A 16,653-nucleotide genomic window follows, 5' to 3' on the forward strand; every position below is an offset into this window, starting at 1 on the left:
CTAAAGTTAGCGAGCCAGCTAAGATGCACACAGCACGTAAATAAGACAAGTTTTCTAGCTGGAGGCACATTTTTCTTGTTAGCAGCTAACTACATCCTCACACCTGCTAGCTAATTAGCGGAACGGTCTGTCAACTGAATGCACAGAGAGGATATAAACCCTTCATCTAATTCCTGGTAAGCTAAGGAACAAGCCTACCCCCCAAAATATTGAGATCACAGAGTATTTGTGGAATCAGCAACTGTTATGTTATATGCATCTTCCACTGCTACTTGTTAATTAAAAAAGTCATCATTGTAACAAGGTACTAATTAATGCATTACTACCCAGTACTGATGTAGAATCATAGCTTGTCCAACTTAACAGAACATGAACATGCTCTGACATTAAATTGCCAGATTTCTGGGTACTGAACTGCTACAACTATTATTTCTAGTTATATTACCTGTATTGTTACTATAAGTGCCACGGCACATCATGCCAAATGCTATAATTACAAAAGTGTCTCTGTGTCCCAAGCGGCAGCGGCAGATGGCCACCCCCCTATAGAGCCAGGGTGTGTCCGAGGTTTCTGCCTGTAAAAGGGAAGTTTGTCCTCGCCACTGTCGCACCAAATGCTTGCTCGTGGGAAATTGAAATTGTTGGGTCTTTGTAAATTATAGTGTGGTCTAGTCTTACTTTATCTGTAAAGTGTCCTGAGATAACTCCTGTTGTGATTTGACACTATAAATAAAATTGAATTGAATTCATTTTCTAAACCATATAAGTTACCGACATCCAAAGTTAGCTGGTGCAGCTTTAACATGCTTTTATTTTCATATTCAAATGGACCAGCGGTCATGTACTTGCATCTAGGTCGGCAGTGATTGGTTAAGCAGAATCTAGTGTTTTTTTTTTCTTTCTTTCTGCGGTTGCTAAATATTCGCATTATTGGGCCTAAGGGTCCGGACACCCTCCTCTGGGGCTTGCGTCTGTCAGGAGTTTGGCTCAGGGAACCAAATGAGTTCAAGTTCCTCTCTGTTTTTTATATGAAACACTCAGCCAACACCTTAGGCTCGGTGTAAAGCTATAAAGGCTCTTTCTCTCTCTCTCTCTCTCTCTCTCTCTCTCTCTCTCTCTCTCTCTCTCTCTCTCTCTCTCTCTCTCTCTCTCTCTCTCTCTCTCTCTCTCTCTCCGAGCATATTCCATGTTAAAATAAGGTTATGAGAACGGGGTACTACATGAGGAGGAGAGGGAGACATTTCATTAATTGGATTTTAGAGTTATTCTTTAACGAGAATCATGAGAGCACATCCATTTTTTGCTGTTATTGTTTGAGTTGGAGTTTTTTTAATAGTATAAACCATAATTTAGAGTGTGTGAGAGCGAAGGGGTGTTCTGTTTCAAGTTATTAAAACCAAAACAGTATTTTCCACAAAAACATATGGTGAAAAATCACTTTAACTACAGACCACAGGAGTAATATGTGTAACAATGAGACTATTATGAGACTATAAGCAACATTTTTAATGTGATTTTATCGCTGAAACAAAATCATGAATGAATACACTACTAATGTTAAGGGTTAATGCTTTGCTACACATGATATAGATAGATAGATAGATAGATAAGTAGATAGATAGATAGACAGACAGACAGACAGACAGTTACTGTTACTGATTGAGTCCAGATGGACACCAGCAGCCTCCCAGTCCAGTGTTGTCCATTCTCTGTGGGGATGAATTAAAAGGTTTGATGGCCACCGGCAGGGATGACCCCCCTGTGCCGTTCGGTGGAACACCTTGGGGGTTTAAGTCTTTGGCTGAAGACACTCCTCTTCTCAACCGCTATGTCGTGGAGGGGTTGGGAGACGTTGTTCAGGATGATAACCAACGTGGACAGTATCCTGTTCTCCGTCACCGCCTCCAGAGAGTCCAGCTCAACTCCTCCTCCAATCACTGGACTAGCTTGTTAAGTCCCTCACCCTTACGCTCTGTCCCTAGCACATGGCAGTATAGAAGATGGAGCTGGCCACCACAGACTGGTAGAACATCTGCAGCATCGTGTTGCAGACGTTGTAGACGTTTAAGACTATGAGCCTCCGCAGGAAGTAGAGCTGGCTCTGACCCTTCTTGTAGAGGGCCTCTGTGCAGCCTGTCATCCAGGTGCACTCTGAGGTAATATAGGAGTGAGCCACCTCAACATCCTCCCCTTGATGGATACAGGGGTAGGGCTGCACAATATGAAGAAAATATCTAATTGCGATTATTTTTGACTGATATGCGATTGTGTATGATTCACAATATCATTGTTCTCATTTTCATTGAAAAATATAAAAAAATTTAGGGCAGCCTCTAGCTCACCCAGTAGAGCGTGCGCCCCATGTAGGCTGAGTCCTTTGCAGCGGCCCGGGTTCGAATCCCACCTGCGGCCCTTTGCTGCGTGTCATCCCCTCTGTCTCTCCACACTTTTCTGTCTATCCACTATCTAATAAAGGGAAAAGCCCCAAAAAATAATCTTTTAAAAAGAAAATTTAATAAATTAAATTATTATAGTGTAATTTCTGCAATGATTTTTTTTCTTTAGGATAGGATTTGTAGGCTGGAACGTCTCTGCAGCACCACAATACTTCAAAATAGTTTGACACATATTTTGTCTTTAACAAACATTGACTCTGTGTGGTGAACAGAAAGGGTCCCCTGGGGGACCCCTGTGTTGCTCATCACAGTTCCTGCCATTCATAATGCTTTGGTTTTTTCTTATCAAACTTCAATGAACACACAGTTGTTGGTGAAGAATCTGGACACGTCAGTTGTGACTGGCTTTCTGTTCAGAGTCAAAAACTACTTTTGGCTGCCAAGAAATGACACTGTCTGGTGAAAGTCTCAACCCACAAGCCCTTGCAGGCAGTCAACAAAAGAAGTTTCATGCTCTAATGCGAATATCTAATCTTTGTAGTTCAGATGATGGCCAAAAGGCCTGGTTTTTACATTTGAATTTAATAATACAAGTATCTGGAGTAGGTTTGGCCGAATATTGCCTGCATCTTGGTTGCATTTGCACCTGGGTTTTATGCTTTCAAACATCATTGTGACTGTAGGAAGTTTAGTATTGTAGGTGTAAAGGGAGTGTTCAAGAGAAATGAGAAACAGTGCTAATCCTAGCTGGAGTTCACTGTTTAATCCCAAGGGAGACACTGTTAAGACGAGGCTTCACTACTTACATCCACCTGTGTGAACAGATGAGCCGTTCAAATTGTGAGGTATGTGTGTCTCCTCTGGATAATTGACAATAAATCATGTGTTGTGGGAAAAAGGGGAAAATGGAGTGGTGGGGTTGTTCGGAAAAGGAGGGGAAAGTCAGCGGTGTAGGAGATTGAGGGGTAGGGGTGGAGTGCGAGGGAGACTGGGTGGTTTAAAGTTGAGAGTACTTACTGGAGCACATGTTGAGTTCAGGGCTGCGCATGCCGTAGTATCCGGCTGGACAGTCATGAAGACACTCCCCATACTGCCTCATCCTCTCTCTCCGCAAAAACAGGAAGAGTTTGGGCTGGCAGTTTACACAGCCGTTGTCCCTGGAGCACACCGAGCAGCCTTTACAGATGGGGTACGCTCCATAGCTAGCTGCAGGACAAACACAGAAGAGTAAACAGACAACAAAGGTGATAAAAAGATGGAAGTAAATACGTAAAGGTGTCAGTATGCTTCGACCAAAGTGCTTATTAAATGGTCGATCTGAAACCACCTCCCTATACACACATTTTTGATGCTGACTTGGGGCTTCCTCCAACAATTTTTGTAACTTTCTAAAAGAAAAATCCAATAAGCATGCCAGCTTCATGCAGCGAGTAGCCAGGTGTACGCATGTGAGAAAACAAGATTAGAATTTGTATTTCACGCCCTCTATTTCATTCTTTACAAAGATTTCATACGTACAAATGAGTGCCGTTTGAGTGCTCGAATGCCTTTGAGGAAGGATTGTCCAAAGTGTGTGCAGTTATCTGAATTTGAATGATCATCACATCTCACCAATCTCTGTGATGGCAGAATTTTTACCCTTTCGAATGGGATTGTTTAGAACAGCTTTAAACACGTTTGCCTTCAGACGTGGTCGGACGACCCGTAGCATTAACTTAGCATAGTACGTACTATACATTGAGCATTAAAAACAACAAAATTTGCCCTACAAATGAATTAAAGCCTACAAGCTATCTGGCTTCAAAACTATGCTAAGGCACATACATTGGCATGCTTTTCACTGTTTTCCTATCGAGAGAGCAAAGACACCAAACCTCTTGGCATTGCTACATTGGGCATTGCGCAATGCTTGCATTTTACACCTCACCACTGTGCTCAATATACCTTCAAATAAGCAACATGTGAGATGACCATCGACCGTGACGTAACATGAAAGTGACCAGTGATCGCCAAAAAGGATAAGAAAGTGACATAAGAGTGACATGACACAGTCATGACACATGAACCCTAACCCTAAAAATGACACTAAAAGAAGCATTATGTCATAAACGTTTATGACTTGTTTATAATGTTTATGACACGTTCATGACAGTGTCATGTCACTCTTATGTAGATATCTTCAAGAAAAGTGTAACCGAAGGTTTTAATGCACCCATCCTTTATTGATCTTCAGATTGCAACCCATTTCTTACTCTGAAGGACAATTATTGTGCATGATCATGATGGTGACGTAAACCCAATTACGGTTAGGGTTATGCTGCAGTGAGCATAGCTCCTACAGCTCATCATGTTTAGAGGGCCGAAGAGAATGTAGCAATGTTTAAAGCGCTATGGTTAGTTTTTTGCTACAGCCACATTGGAAGATGGATCTAACATTGTGGTTGAGGAGGCTGTTTATTCTGCACTAGTAACAGAAAAGCAGAGTTCTTTTAGATCGTTGTATCATCCCTCTTGTGTGGATGACCCGGACTTTACCCCTGATGACAAAGACAGGGTGAACTCGAGGCAACAGACTCAACTGTGGGAGGCCTGACCAGTAGAATACAAGCCGAGTACAAGAAACCAAAACAACCATAATAGATATATCAGCAGGATGTTCTCTAACTCATAGTAAATATGTCCAATTCAACAATTTGTCATTCATACAAACTCTGGCTCCCCTCTCGCTGTTCGAATGCTGATTGGTTATGAATGTGAATATTGCATTAATTCTGGTCAGAGCTGGCCTCTTGAACGATTTTGTTGAGACAGCCGATGAAAGCCCCCAAAACCTCAGTGGCTCTGGCCACGGCTCGAGTTGCCTGCGGAAGACAAAGGAGCCAGTAACAAGACAGTCCATTCCACAATAAGTGACTTTCAATGTAAACTTCTTAGCATCCCATTTACAGGAAAATGTCCTTGGGCGAATCCAACCTCTCCAAACGAGAGACACTTCAGTTGATCTAAGCCAAGTCTTAAATATCACAAGCAGGGGCCGCGTAACAGCGTCGCTCAAACTGAGCGACCTACCACAACGCTTAATAAAACACGGTGCAGCAAAGTGGACAAACCCTAAGAGACAAAGCAGAGCATGCATGCGTTCCTGGCTGTGGATACATCAGCATATTAGATTTCTCCCGAACAGATTCACCCAGACGAACGTGAGCGCTAAGTGGGCCCAGTGCAAGCATCAGTTTGTAATCATGTAAAAATCAGTCAGCGAATGTCAGACTCATCTTCTTTCATTTCTTTAGTTGGTGTGCTGGGAGACGGTCTTCAGAGAGATATGTTGGCTCTGCCAAACTACACTCATTCTCCTGAAGCCGGAGTGGATGGAAGTAAGATTAAGTGCGAATCAGAATGTGTCTCTGATGGTCTATAGGGATGAGGTTTACAGCGACACCCCATCGATCACAGCAGCGCCGGGAAGTGCGCTCCAAGCCCATCCATCACACAGACTGGTGATTGTTCATCTCCAGTCAGCACTCGCTCGATAAGACATGAAGGAAAAAAGACAGAATTGGCTGTTCCAAATCTCAGATGGAAAAATGTGTCTTATGTTCAACTGACAATCCAATATCTAAGATATTATTTCCTATTTCAGTTGTGCCAATGCGGTTTGTCTCTCAATTCAGTACAGCTTCTTCAGAGTCACTTGGCTCTACTTGGTGGACACAGGAGCTGTTTATCAAGTTTACAACTGGCTTATAACTAAGTACAGTATGTCAAATGTAAAGCTGTTTTTTATTTTTATTTTATGGTATAGTTTTTAAATCATATGCCTTGCAGGAATTGCTAAAATAATGTGCAGGCATTTATATCTTGCTATATGTTCGTATTTATGTATTATCACACATAAAATTCAAATAGGCCTACTTACATTTAAATACTTACATTAAATTAAAACAATAGTAAATGTCGATTTTTTTTTTTTTTTAAAAAGCTGTTGCAGCTATATTAAAAAATGTTCAGGTAACACCACAAACGGAATTTCTAAAATATATCTCATATTTCATTCTATCAATCCTTCCATTCAGTAAAACTAAACTGCAACATTAGACCTAACCTCATACTTAAACATATATGTCTGTAGAATATACAGTCTTGATGTGTTTACAGCAAACTGACATTCACATTAGCTTGGTCACATTTACTCTCTCTGCCCTCGCCAAACTTGAATACAACACTGACAGGAAGGGAAAGCCAACTTGGCAAAAATAAAGAACTGTGAAGCTGGAAAGCTTATCTCCCCAGCCTGTTATGAGTGTGCTCTACTCTAACTATTGACAGAGTGCTAACAATACTATCCTAACAATAATAGAAAAATAAAGTCAGGGCCTGTGGTTATCTTAGATCATTGGCCAGTCAATCAGCAGAGACATTACAGTCACTGAAAACTTTCATTATGACTCTGGCTCAAAAAAGCCGCCTCACTCTTTGTTGTCAAACATTTGTTTTGCTGGTTGCTAATCTCGCAATGCACGCTGATTGAGGACAACATAATCACGCGCCGTTTGAATGCAGCAGATCCCACATCCTGGAATTAGCATACGATTGGGAGGAAAAAAGGGGGGAAAGGAAAGGCTGTACACGGTGCAGAGAAACTCTTTTGGTGCTGATCTTGGGAGATTAGCTTGTGTGTGTCTGTGGAAAGGTTTGGAGGTTCAGGCCACAGGTATGTCAGGAAGGAGGCCACAATTCACAGTGTCTGGAGCAGCGCTGTCCAACTCTCGTCCTACACTACCGGCATAATGTCTAGCACACTTTACATCAATCTGTCGACCGCCAGCAGGTTTCAGCCATGCTTAAAGAATATACATGTGAATATGATTTTTGAGACTAGAAGAAATATAAGAGTAGCGTCTTTACAGCAGAACTGAAACTGTTGAAAAAAGTATTTGGAAGAGGCTTAAAAATCTTTACCACAGGGTGCTTTATCAGCATGAAAATTGAAAACAGTTTGCCAAAGCATGTAGTAGCCATGTTTTAAAGTGGCACTGAAGAAGAGAAAATCAAAGTGAAATGGGTAAAGTCTTAGTTCTGAAGTCTCTGTAGATCATTGCAGCTTAACCTAATTTGGCAGGAACATAATGTTTAGTGTGCTGGGGGATGTGTTCTGAGTTATGGATGTACTTTTTGTTTTGCAAATTGTTTCATATGTCTTCTTTTCTCAAACAGCAGACATATTCAATCCCAGTCCTTATGATTGATAACCGCGTTTGACACATGTTGAACTGCGCTCTATGGCTTCTTCTTTACCCACAAATCACGTAACGCCTCGGCTCTTCTAGCGTTTCTTCTGTCAATCACGTTGAAACTGAAGTGGCCCAGACACATCGAAAAGCCACGCAGAAAGTGGCCATTGTGAAATTAGAGATACCAGGTTTACCATACATGTTTTTGAAGACAGTAGAGGAGCGTACACGCCATTCGAAGTGCCACTCCCTGCGCACGATAAACCGATGCCGTTTACGGTTTCAACCACAGAATACATATGACGTGAAACAAAACAAATCCGCAGTTCCCACTTCTGACAGCTAACTGTGGATCCCTCTAAGCCTAAGTATTGTATTTACAAAAGCCAGGGTCCATATGAACATCACTGAAGAAGCTTTTGCAAGAACCTTTAAACACAAAGACTTAATAAGTGCCTCAATGTGTCATGTCCACAGGGCAGAGGGCTGCTACAAAGCTGCTGCTCTTGTACATCAACCACATGAAGGACCCTTTATTATGTTCTTTCTCACACATCAACAATATACTGCGACAGCTTGACTGAGGAGGATTTTGTGCAACACATTTAAAAATTTCGAGAGGTGAACTTTTTGTGCATGTTTTAAAAGAATATTTCAACTTTTTGGGCTGCTCGTTTAATCGCTTTCTTCATTTTACGAGAGTTAGATGAATAAGATATACCACCCTTATGTCCGTGTGTAAATATGAAGCCATAGCCAGCTAGAGTTTAGATTCTCGGCCCAAGCCCGAGTCCGACCCGAGCCCGACACGACCTCGGGCCGTTATTTCCGCCACTATCCTTGGGCCGGGCCGGACCCTTGATGAAGCATTTTTTTTTTTTTTTTTATCCATTACCTATTTAGCCTAATTGGGTGGGGAGAAAGCTATGCCATAATCAGAAATATTATAAATATGTATATATAAGCTATATAAAAGTAACAAATGTGTACAAAAGTCGCCTCCTCTCGCACGAATCACACCGGGCCTGCTGTGTGCTGTATTGTGTATCTTAAGTGCAACATGGAGCTTGAAGATGTAAAGAAAAAAAGAAAAACAGGAGAATTACCTTTGAGCAAGTGTGGAGGAAAGTCGGAGGTATGGAAGCAGTTTAAACAAGTCGTGGGCAGTGACAACAATATGTTGTAAAAAATTACACTGGTGTGTGTGTGTGTGCATAGATATATACTATATTTTTACTTATTTAACTGTCTAGTGTGTAATTGTGTGTTCATACTATACATTATTATATTATTCTTTGTTGAATAATACAGAAGACAAAGAGCTTAAAGAAATAATCGAATATCGAATCGTAATCGCAATATTTGGGAAAAAAATCACAATTAGATTATTTTCAAAAATCGTTCAGCCCTATTTACCATACATGTTTTTGAAGACAGTAGAGGAGCGTACACGCCATTCGAAGTGCCACTCCCTGTGCACGATAAACCGATGCCGTTTACGGTTTCAACCACAGAATACATATGACGTGAAACAAAACAAATCCAAAGTCAGTTATAACGGCCCACGTATTAAAAAAATGTCGGGTTTAAATCGGGCTCGGGCTCATAATTACAGTTAATGTGTCAGGCCGGGCCGGGCTCGGATGCAACGTGCTCGGGCTCGGGTAGGTTCGGGCTTGATTTTTTGGGCCGATCTAAGCTCTACAGCCAGCCCCCTGTTAGCTTAGATTAGAAAAAAATCTAGAAACAGGAAACAATCATCCTGGCTCTGTGAAAAAAAACTAAGTGTTGTTTTATATTAAACAAATTATTGACGTGTTATTTTGTGAGCTTAAGAGGTGCTAATAGGCGGATTTTGTTACCTTTAAAACAGAGTCAAGCTAGCAGTGCCTCTGTTCCTGGTATTTATGCTATAAGCTAACCGGCTGCTAGCTTCAGCTACGTATTATGTAGGCCTATAGACATGAGAGTGGTGTGGATCTTCTCATCTAACTAAAAAAAAGTGAAAACATTTACTTCCCCAAACACCTAGACAATTTTTAATGAGAAAATCACAATTAAGACCATAAAATAACATTACTCAGTGAAATGGCCTTGCAGATATTCATTGATAAGTATCTAGGATGTTCAGGTGAAGTTTTGTTCTTTCATTGATGCGAAACAGTCAAGCTCACAACATGAAGAATGACAGCATGTTTGGAGCGTAGCACTTTCATTCTACAGCCGCAGGCTTGCTGGGAGGTTTATTCTGAAGCAGCTCAAGAGCAATTAGGGCCGCAGAAAGATCCAGCAGAAACCCAAACTCTGTCTCAGGTACGTTTTTATGAGTCCAAAGCAAGCGTGACAGACTGCGCTCGAGGCTGCCAAAAGCCTCCACATATACAGAGGGTTCCACCCACAGCCGTCTCACTTCCTGCCTTCCACTCACCTACCGTTACCCATGAAATCATTCACATTGACCCATTCCAACTTGCTGCAACCCGAAACCCTAACAAGGCAAATTGCACATAATTTTAGTGTTACTTTTAGAGCCCCGAACTTTAAATTGAGAACAAGAAGACATTCTATCGTACGGTTTTACTGATGTGGACTCTACTGACTTCGATAAAAAAAAAAACGTTTTAGAGCACGCGCTGCTGAAAACAGATACTTTGGAACCATTTGCAGCTCTTTAAATTTGACAATTTTATTATAATGCTTAAGAATAACATAAAGAAAATGCATTATAGTATTAGAAATATAGTATAATATAAACCTACTTTATCACATCCATTGACCCTAGTTTATTTGTCACGCATCATTTCAAACCACACGAAATGGAGAATGATAGCACAGGATACAAACTGGATAAAAGGTGTGTCTTGATTTACTAATTTGATCTGGAAGTGCAGCAGACTTGACGCAATGAATATCATAACGCAGCAGTGAATTCCAAACCCATCAAAGGGAGGACAAGAGCTTATATTAAAATACAACTGTTTCTATTCTCACAGTTCGCCTCCATTTCTCCGAGGGCCCCTGGTATGTAAATCTAATAATACAGCCTGTGAATGCAACTTACCAGCAGCCACACTGTCCATTGTTTGGTAAAGACACTTACAGTGCAGTCTATATGAGAAAGTTCATCACGTAACACGACAAAAGAGTTATTCACTACATGGATACTAACTATAAATGTCATATGAAGAAGCAACGTTGGCAAACCTCAAGTTTTGGAGTTGCATAGCAGCAGCAGGTCAAAAAGATATGTGCTCTCATGTGGAAAGCATCACATCCACCAACAGAATTATACACTTTCCTCGTGGCACTGAGACAATTATTGTTTATTGTCCACCTCCCCCCCTAAATGATGGTATAAGCTTACTGCTGCTCCACTTTAGAGGAAAAAGAGAAAGCTTGGCAGAGAGAAAGGGCAGATACGGGACAGAGCAGCACCGCAGCCACCAGCCGACGGGCAGCGGACTGAACCGTGAGAAGCAACGGGGGCTTTCTGGATCTCTGTTCAAACCCCCTAACCATCCAGGCTTACACTGTGTAGCTGTAAAAGGCAGCAGAGCAAACAATGTCAACCCTCGCACTCAGAGTTCACCAGCCGTTGATACATCTCAACATTGTTCAAGCTCGTTAAAAGCTGGTACATGGAAAATGAAATCAAACCGCCCGCTTTTCAGGCCTGTGACTTTATTTGTCATGGAACTGGAAGTTGCACTTAGCTGAAAGATTGTAGAGAAAAAACAGAAGGGGTAAGAGAGGGTACTTCGGGCCCGTACGCTAAAGGCACATTTCTGTTCCAATTTAGCAGAAAATATGTTGGACTTGCCTCCGACTCTTTTCCAGCTGGAAATAGTCAGGTTTTAGGATCTACAATTTTTTTCCCCCAGTTTACTTTAACAGATCATACTGTAAGCACATGTTTATAATTTAGGACAATCCTGCTGCTTATAATGATTTTGCAGCATGAGACTGAGCAAACACATTTGCTGTCAGACATAATAGTTTGGCTAAACTGACACAGATCCACCAGGCGAGGCGAGGCGGACAACACAGAGATTTGAACCTTCACTTGAAAGGGTGGCGGTTTATATAGTGAATGGGTAAAACAGGCAGCCATGGTTCAAACAGGCAACTGGAAAACGGGGGCCAATTTAAAGCTGCACTTTTTAGTGCACAATAAAAACAGAAGCTCAAGGTAATTTACGTTGGTGTGATTCAACAGGTTGAGACACGTTCACATGCTGGTGAGAAAACTACATTTGAGTCATTGGATGACCACATCACCATCAAACAAAGTGCTTGTTGTTAAAGGAATGCTTCCGCATTTCCCACGGAAATATGCTAATTTGCTTTCTTGCTCAGTTGGAGTTCAATGAGAAGATCGAGACCATTCTCTGGAGCAGTAACTGCCTGGAGTCTCTGCTGGTATTAGTGGTGAACTGTTGTTTTTAAATGAAGGTTTTTGTACAGATTAAACAATCATGATATAACCTGTTAATCAGTGAGAATCAGAGGTGCTAATAGGCGGATTTTGTTTTCAATTTGGAAAGAGCAATGCTAGCTGCTTTCCTGTCTCCAGTCTTTATGATAAGCTAAGCTAACAGCTGCTGGCTCAGCTAGAAATTTCTTCGTACAGATGTAAGAGTGGTATTGAACTTTTCATGTGAGAATTAGAGATAGATATCAAACTCTCAGCAAGAAATTCAATAAGCAAAAAGTCAGACTATCTCTACAACGTGACTTTGTAACTTTTGCTGAGTGACAAGTATAAGATAAGGCTAAATGCTATACTTCTGTTTAGCTAGTAAGTAGGGTGAATTAAGGGTGATTGGGACATAAGGTCAAATGGTACAGCATAACTATATCAAGTTTACTACCTCTCCTGATAAGTGAAAATAAGCCCTAGCTGTGACACCACATAATCAAAATTGCATGCCCTCATTGGTGTTACATCACCTAGGTGGGCGGGGCAAGCATCAAACAGGAAGTTGACCCTGAAATTGGTTAATGGAAATCAAACTGTGAATTAAATTGTACAATAATTAGCTTACACTAGTCTAAATCAATAATAAGATGTGCTGTCCCAATCATCCAAATGTTACATAAAAAAGGTTTTGGATCAGTTTACACAAAAGTGTATGGCCCGTCTCTTTGGAATGTGATAAAACCTTATTTCCTCCGCAAATGGATAGGTAACGATAACACCTTCAGTATTACAGAAATGTATCATGTGTTGGGAAAATTCTTTAAATTAATGGCAAGAAAACGTACACAAGACGAAAATTCCAAAACTGTCCCAATCACCGTTAATTCACCCTACTACTGTTACTAGCTAAAAGCTTAGCTATGTTACAGTAGCAAAACGTAGACAAAAGTCATAAAGTCAGCAAACTGACTCAATACTGTTTGTCAGATAGCGGTATTAGATTGTTAAAGGACAAATCCAGTGCAAAATGAACCTAGGGGTTTATAACACATGTACTGAGTCAACCGTTCCCTGGGATATGTTTTCATGCTAATCGAATGTGACCAGTTTTAGCGCAAACCACTAATTAGCTTATAACGCTAGTCGTCAGGGCACGGGTAAAGTAAAAAGAAGGCAAAGAAATCGCTATTTATACTAACAAGGCTCAAACTAGCACCACACTTCCACGGTAGCATAATGAGGGCCACTACATGTAAACCCAAGCATTGAGAACTTTGTAAGTGTACAGACAGTTTATTAAAAAGATAGTTTGGAAAAGACAGTACCGCTTACATATACAGTACAGGCGGGCGCCATCTTGGGAAAACAGTCGATGACCAGTCGAACGACGAACACCGTGCAACCAGTAACATAACTCAAGCACGGCGTTCGTCGTTCGACTGGTCGTGACTGTTTTCCCAAGATGGCGCCCGCCTGCTATGCTACCGTGGAAGTGTGGTGTTATTTTGAGCCTTGTTAGTGGTATAGAAATAGCGATTTGTTTTTAGCCGTGCCCCGACGACTAGCGTTATAAGCTAATTAGCGGTTTGCGCTAAAACTGTTCACATTCGATTAGCATGAAAACATATCCCAGAGAACGGTTGACTCGGTATACGTGTTATAAACCCCTAGGTTCATTTTGCGCCGGATTTGTCCTTTAACATTAGCTAACATAGCCACCGTAAGCTACTGGTCATACCGGACCAAGGCTGCGACAGCACCTCGAGTGTATTGAGCTGCGTTTTACTGCTTATGATCTTAAATCCTAATTTGTAAGAGGAAACATTTGGTATTTCTCCTCTCAAAAGGTACATAGTCCCTTCATGTAAATGATTTTGCTGGTTACGGTGATAGCGGCCACCAACTCTGTCTTAGTTTAGCTTACATTAAATCTAATTTTCCGTCATCCTATAATAAAAAGTTGATGAAACTGTGTACAGAAAATGGCATCTGTACAGCATTGATAATCTCTGTGTTTCTGAACTTGCAGCCAGTCAGATAGAGACATTGACAGTGTTTCTGAGTCAATCTGGAAACGCTGTGCACCTTTCGCCCATCTGTCCAGCTGAACTCATTATGGCTCTCACCCCTGCACTCTTTCCGACTCTATTTGAAGACCCTCGGTTAGTTCACTTCCTTATTAATATCTTTATGATGGATTATGACTTAAATCCCATGTCCTGGGTCAGATCTCACATCTGGATCCCCTGATGTGAAAGAGACCTCGTGATTCTTGTTTGAGGAAAATCGGAAATAAAAAGTGACCTGCTGACCTAATCTCACGGTATGTGCTGCAGTCTTTTAACACCTTCTGCCACGTTGATGGACACTTGACACTAGCACCCTTGACCACAGCAGACATGTGATCGCCATGGAAAGCTCCACGGTCACACAGGAGGAAAAAACTATAACCTTGATGTGGTGGTCAAGTAACAGCATGGCCTCTCCACTGTGGGTTGCGGTCTTATAAAATGTTTTACACTTCAGTCGGGCCTTGAAAACAACGGAATATCTGTGCACAGTCGATGTCAACATAGCTTAAACAATGCACTAAAACAACGCAAACCTCTCATCAGCTTAACATTTCTTCCAGTGAAGGAAAAATCCATTCTGAAAGACAGCTTTAACACTTAACCAAAAATAACTACTGGAATTTATAAGTTTGCTTTATTTTTGGTGGTGGATTTTGTATAATAACGTAGGGCCCTATGAAATCCTTTTTATTTTTTTTCAAATTCCGTTTTATTTTTTTTCAAATTCCGTTTTTTCAGATTTATTTTTAGCCCTTTCGGATTTTTCGGATTTGCTTGTTTTCTTTTCACTTCTAAGCAGTATTGACCTTTAAAAACTCAGTGACACAAACTCACAATTCAGCTTTTTTATTGAAACTGTTAATATATTCAGAAAAGCACATTCAAAATGACCTAAATAAAAGGTAATTGGATGCTCACCTATAACAATGTTGAGGACACTGCGATCTTGGTTGTCAGAGGTTTTGTCGACATCAACAAAGCTTTTCTTTCCACGGATCTCTTGCAGCACTTTTTGCATGTGCTGGTCAACAGTGTTGGGCAAGTTACTTCCAAAATGTAATACATTATAGATTACTAGTTACTGTCATTTGAGAGTAATTAGTTATATTACAATATTACTGTCTCTGAATTGTAATGCGTTACACTACTTTTGCATTACTTTTGAGTTACTTTCACCAAAATAACAGCGGAAGTTTGATTTGGCAGCTAGCTTGTGAATGTCACCACCGGATCAATAAAGTCTCTTTATCCACTTTAATACATCATAGATTATTCATAATATTTGTATAATTAATATGAATATGCAAAGTAACTAAAGCTATAAAAATAGATAAGTAAAACGTACAATAGGCAAGTAGGAGAAAATGAAAATACTCTTGAATAAGAAATTCATGTTGTTTAGTTTAAAACACTCTAAAGGAAATGGTCAGTTATAGTGTGATTAAAACTCACTATTTACATTATTTACGGTACTTGATTTACAGCTGATATGTGAAAAGGTACACGACCTTATTTAACAGTAATTTAGTTTTACTGCGAACCGTCACAGGAAGTGCTTTTATTTTGAAGTAGTCTACACGGAACTTGTCTGTTGTGTACTCTTGCTAGCTTACTGAGATGAACGTGAGACGCTAGATGGAACATGTCCATTAAGCTAAAGTTGCTCACTTTCTTGTTTGTAAAACTGCAACAAATTGAACATTAAATGTTCACAATAAAAGACAAGCGTTTTTGGCCGTCATTAGCAATTCCACTACAGGCATAGTTACTCTCCACGGCTGATAAAATGCAATGATATTACGTGTAGCAAGCCTCAACATTAATTCCCGACATGTTTATATCTGTCAGCAGCTCGGACACACTGCTGTCCGCGCTGATGTACCGTCACCTGTTGGGACACAGATGTTGTCCTCTGACCACGGGAACAGAAACAGGACAGCTCACTTCAACGCAGCGTAATAACTCCTGAAAATAATGTCCATCTCACAAATGTATGTCTCTGCAGTCATCTCAACCATCGAATACAGCAACAGGAAAATACGGCTTTTTTTTTTCCTGTGAAGAAATGTGTCACGGTGTTGGTGAATTCTTAAAAAAACAAAACACCACTAAATTTTGCATTGAAATGCGTTGTAACTCACGTTACTGAGATTGTAACGAGTATAATATTACCAAAATGTAATTAGTAATGCGTTATATTACTGCGTTACAGCAAAAACGATTACATTACTGTAATTGCATTACTTTTGTAACGCGTTACTCCCAACACTGCTGGTCAAAGACCCGCGGCAGGTGGGTCTGCCTGAGGCTGCTGGCATTTTCTGGGAGTGCGCCTCCCTTGCAATGTTTAACAAGAAACGGACGTAGGCCCTATCCTCTTCATTTTCTCTAATGGTATGTCAGCTTCAGCACACACTGCAACAAAATCTTCCACAAACTCACGCCTTGCATCTATTGATTTTGTCGTTGCCTCAATGGTAACCTGGAGGGATTTGCCCGCTGTAGATTTAGCTTTGTTCTTGAGATGTAAC

At 40.8% G+C, this 16,653-nt stretch overlaps 1 protein-coding gene across 2 annotated transcripts in view; it reads right to left on the reverse strand.

Moving 5' to 3' along the window:
- The window catches only part of rspo2 (R-spondin 2), a 74,754-nt gene that overhangs the window by 36,248 nt on the left and 21,853 nt on the right, over positions 1-16,653 (reverse strand). For both annotated transcript variants that reach the window (XM_031278364.2, XM_031278365.2), the window contains exon 3: positions 3,414-3,602. In XM_031278364.2, the coding sequence (XP_031134224.1) occupies positions 3,414-3,602 (189 nt within the window). The remainder of the gene's footprint in view (positions 1-3,413; positions 3,603-16,653) is intronic.

Source organism: Sander lucioperca, chromosome 10 (assembly GCF_008315115.2).
Source record: "Sander lucioperca isolate FBNREF2018 chromosome 10, SLUC_FBN_1.2, whole genome shotgun sequence".
NCBI lineage: Eukaryota > Metazoa > Chordata > Actinopteri > Perciformes > Percidae > Sander > Sander lucioperca.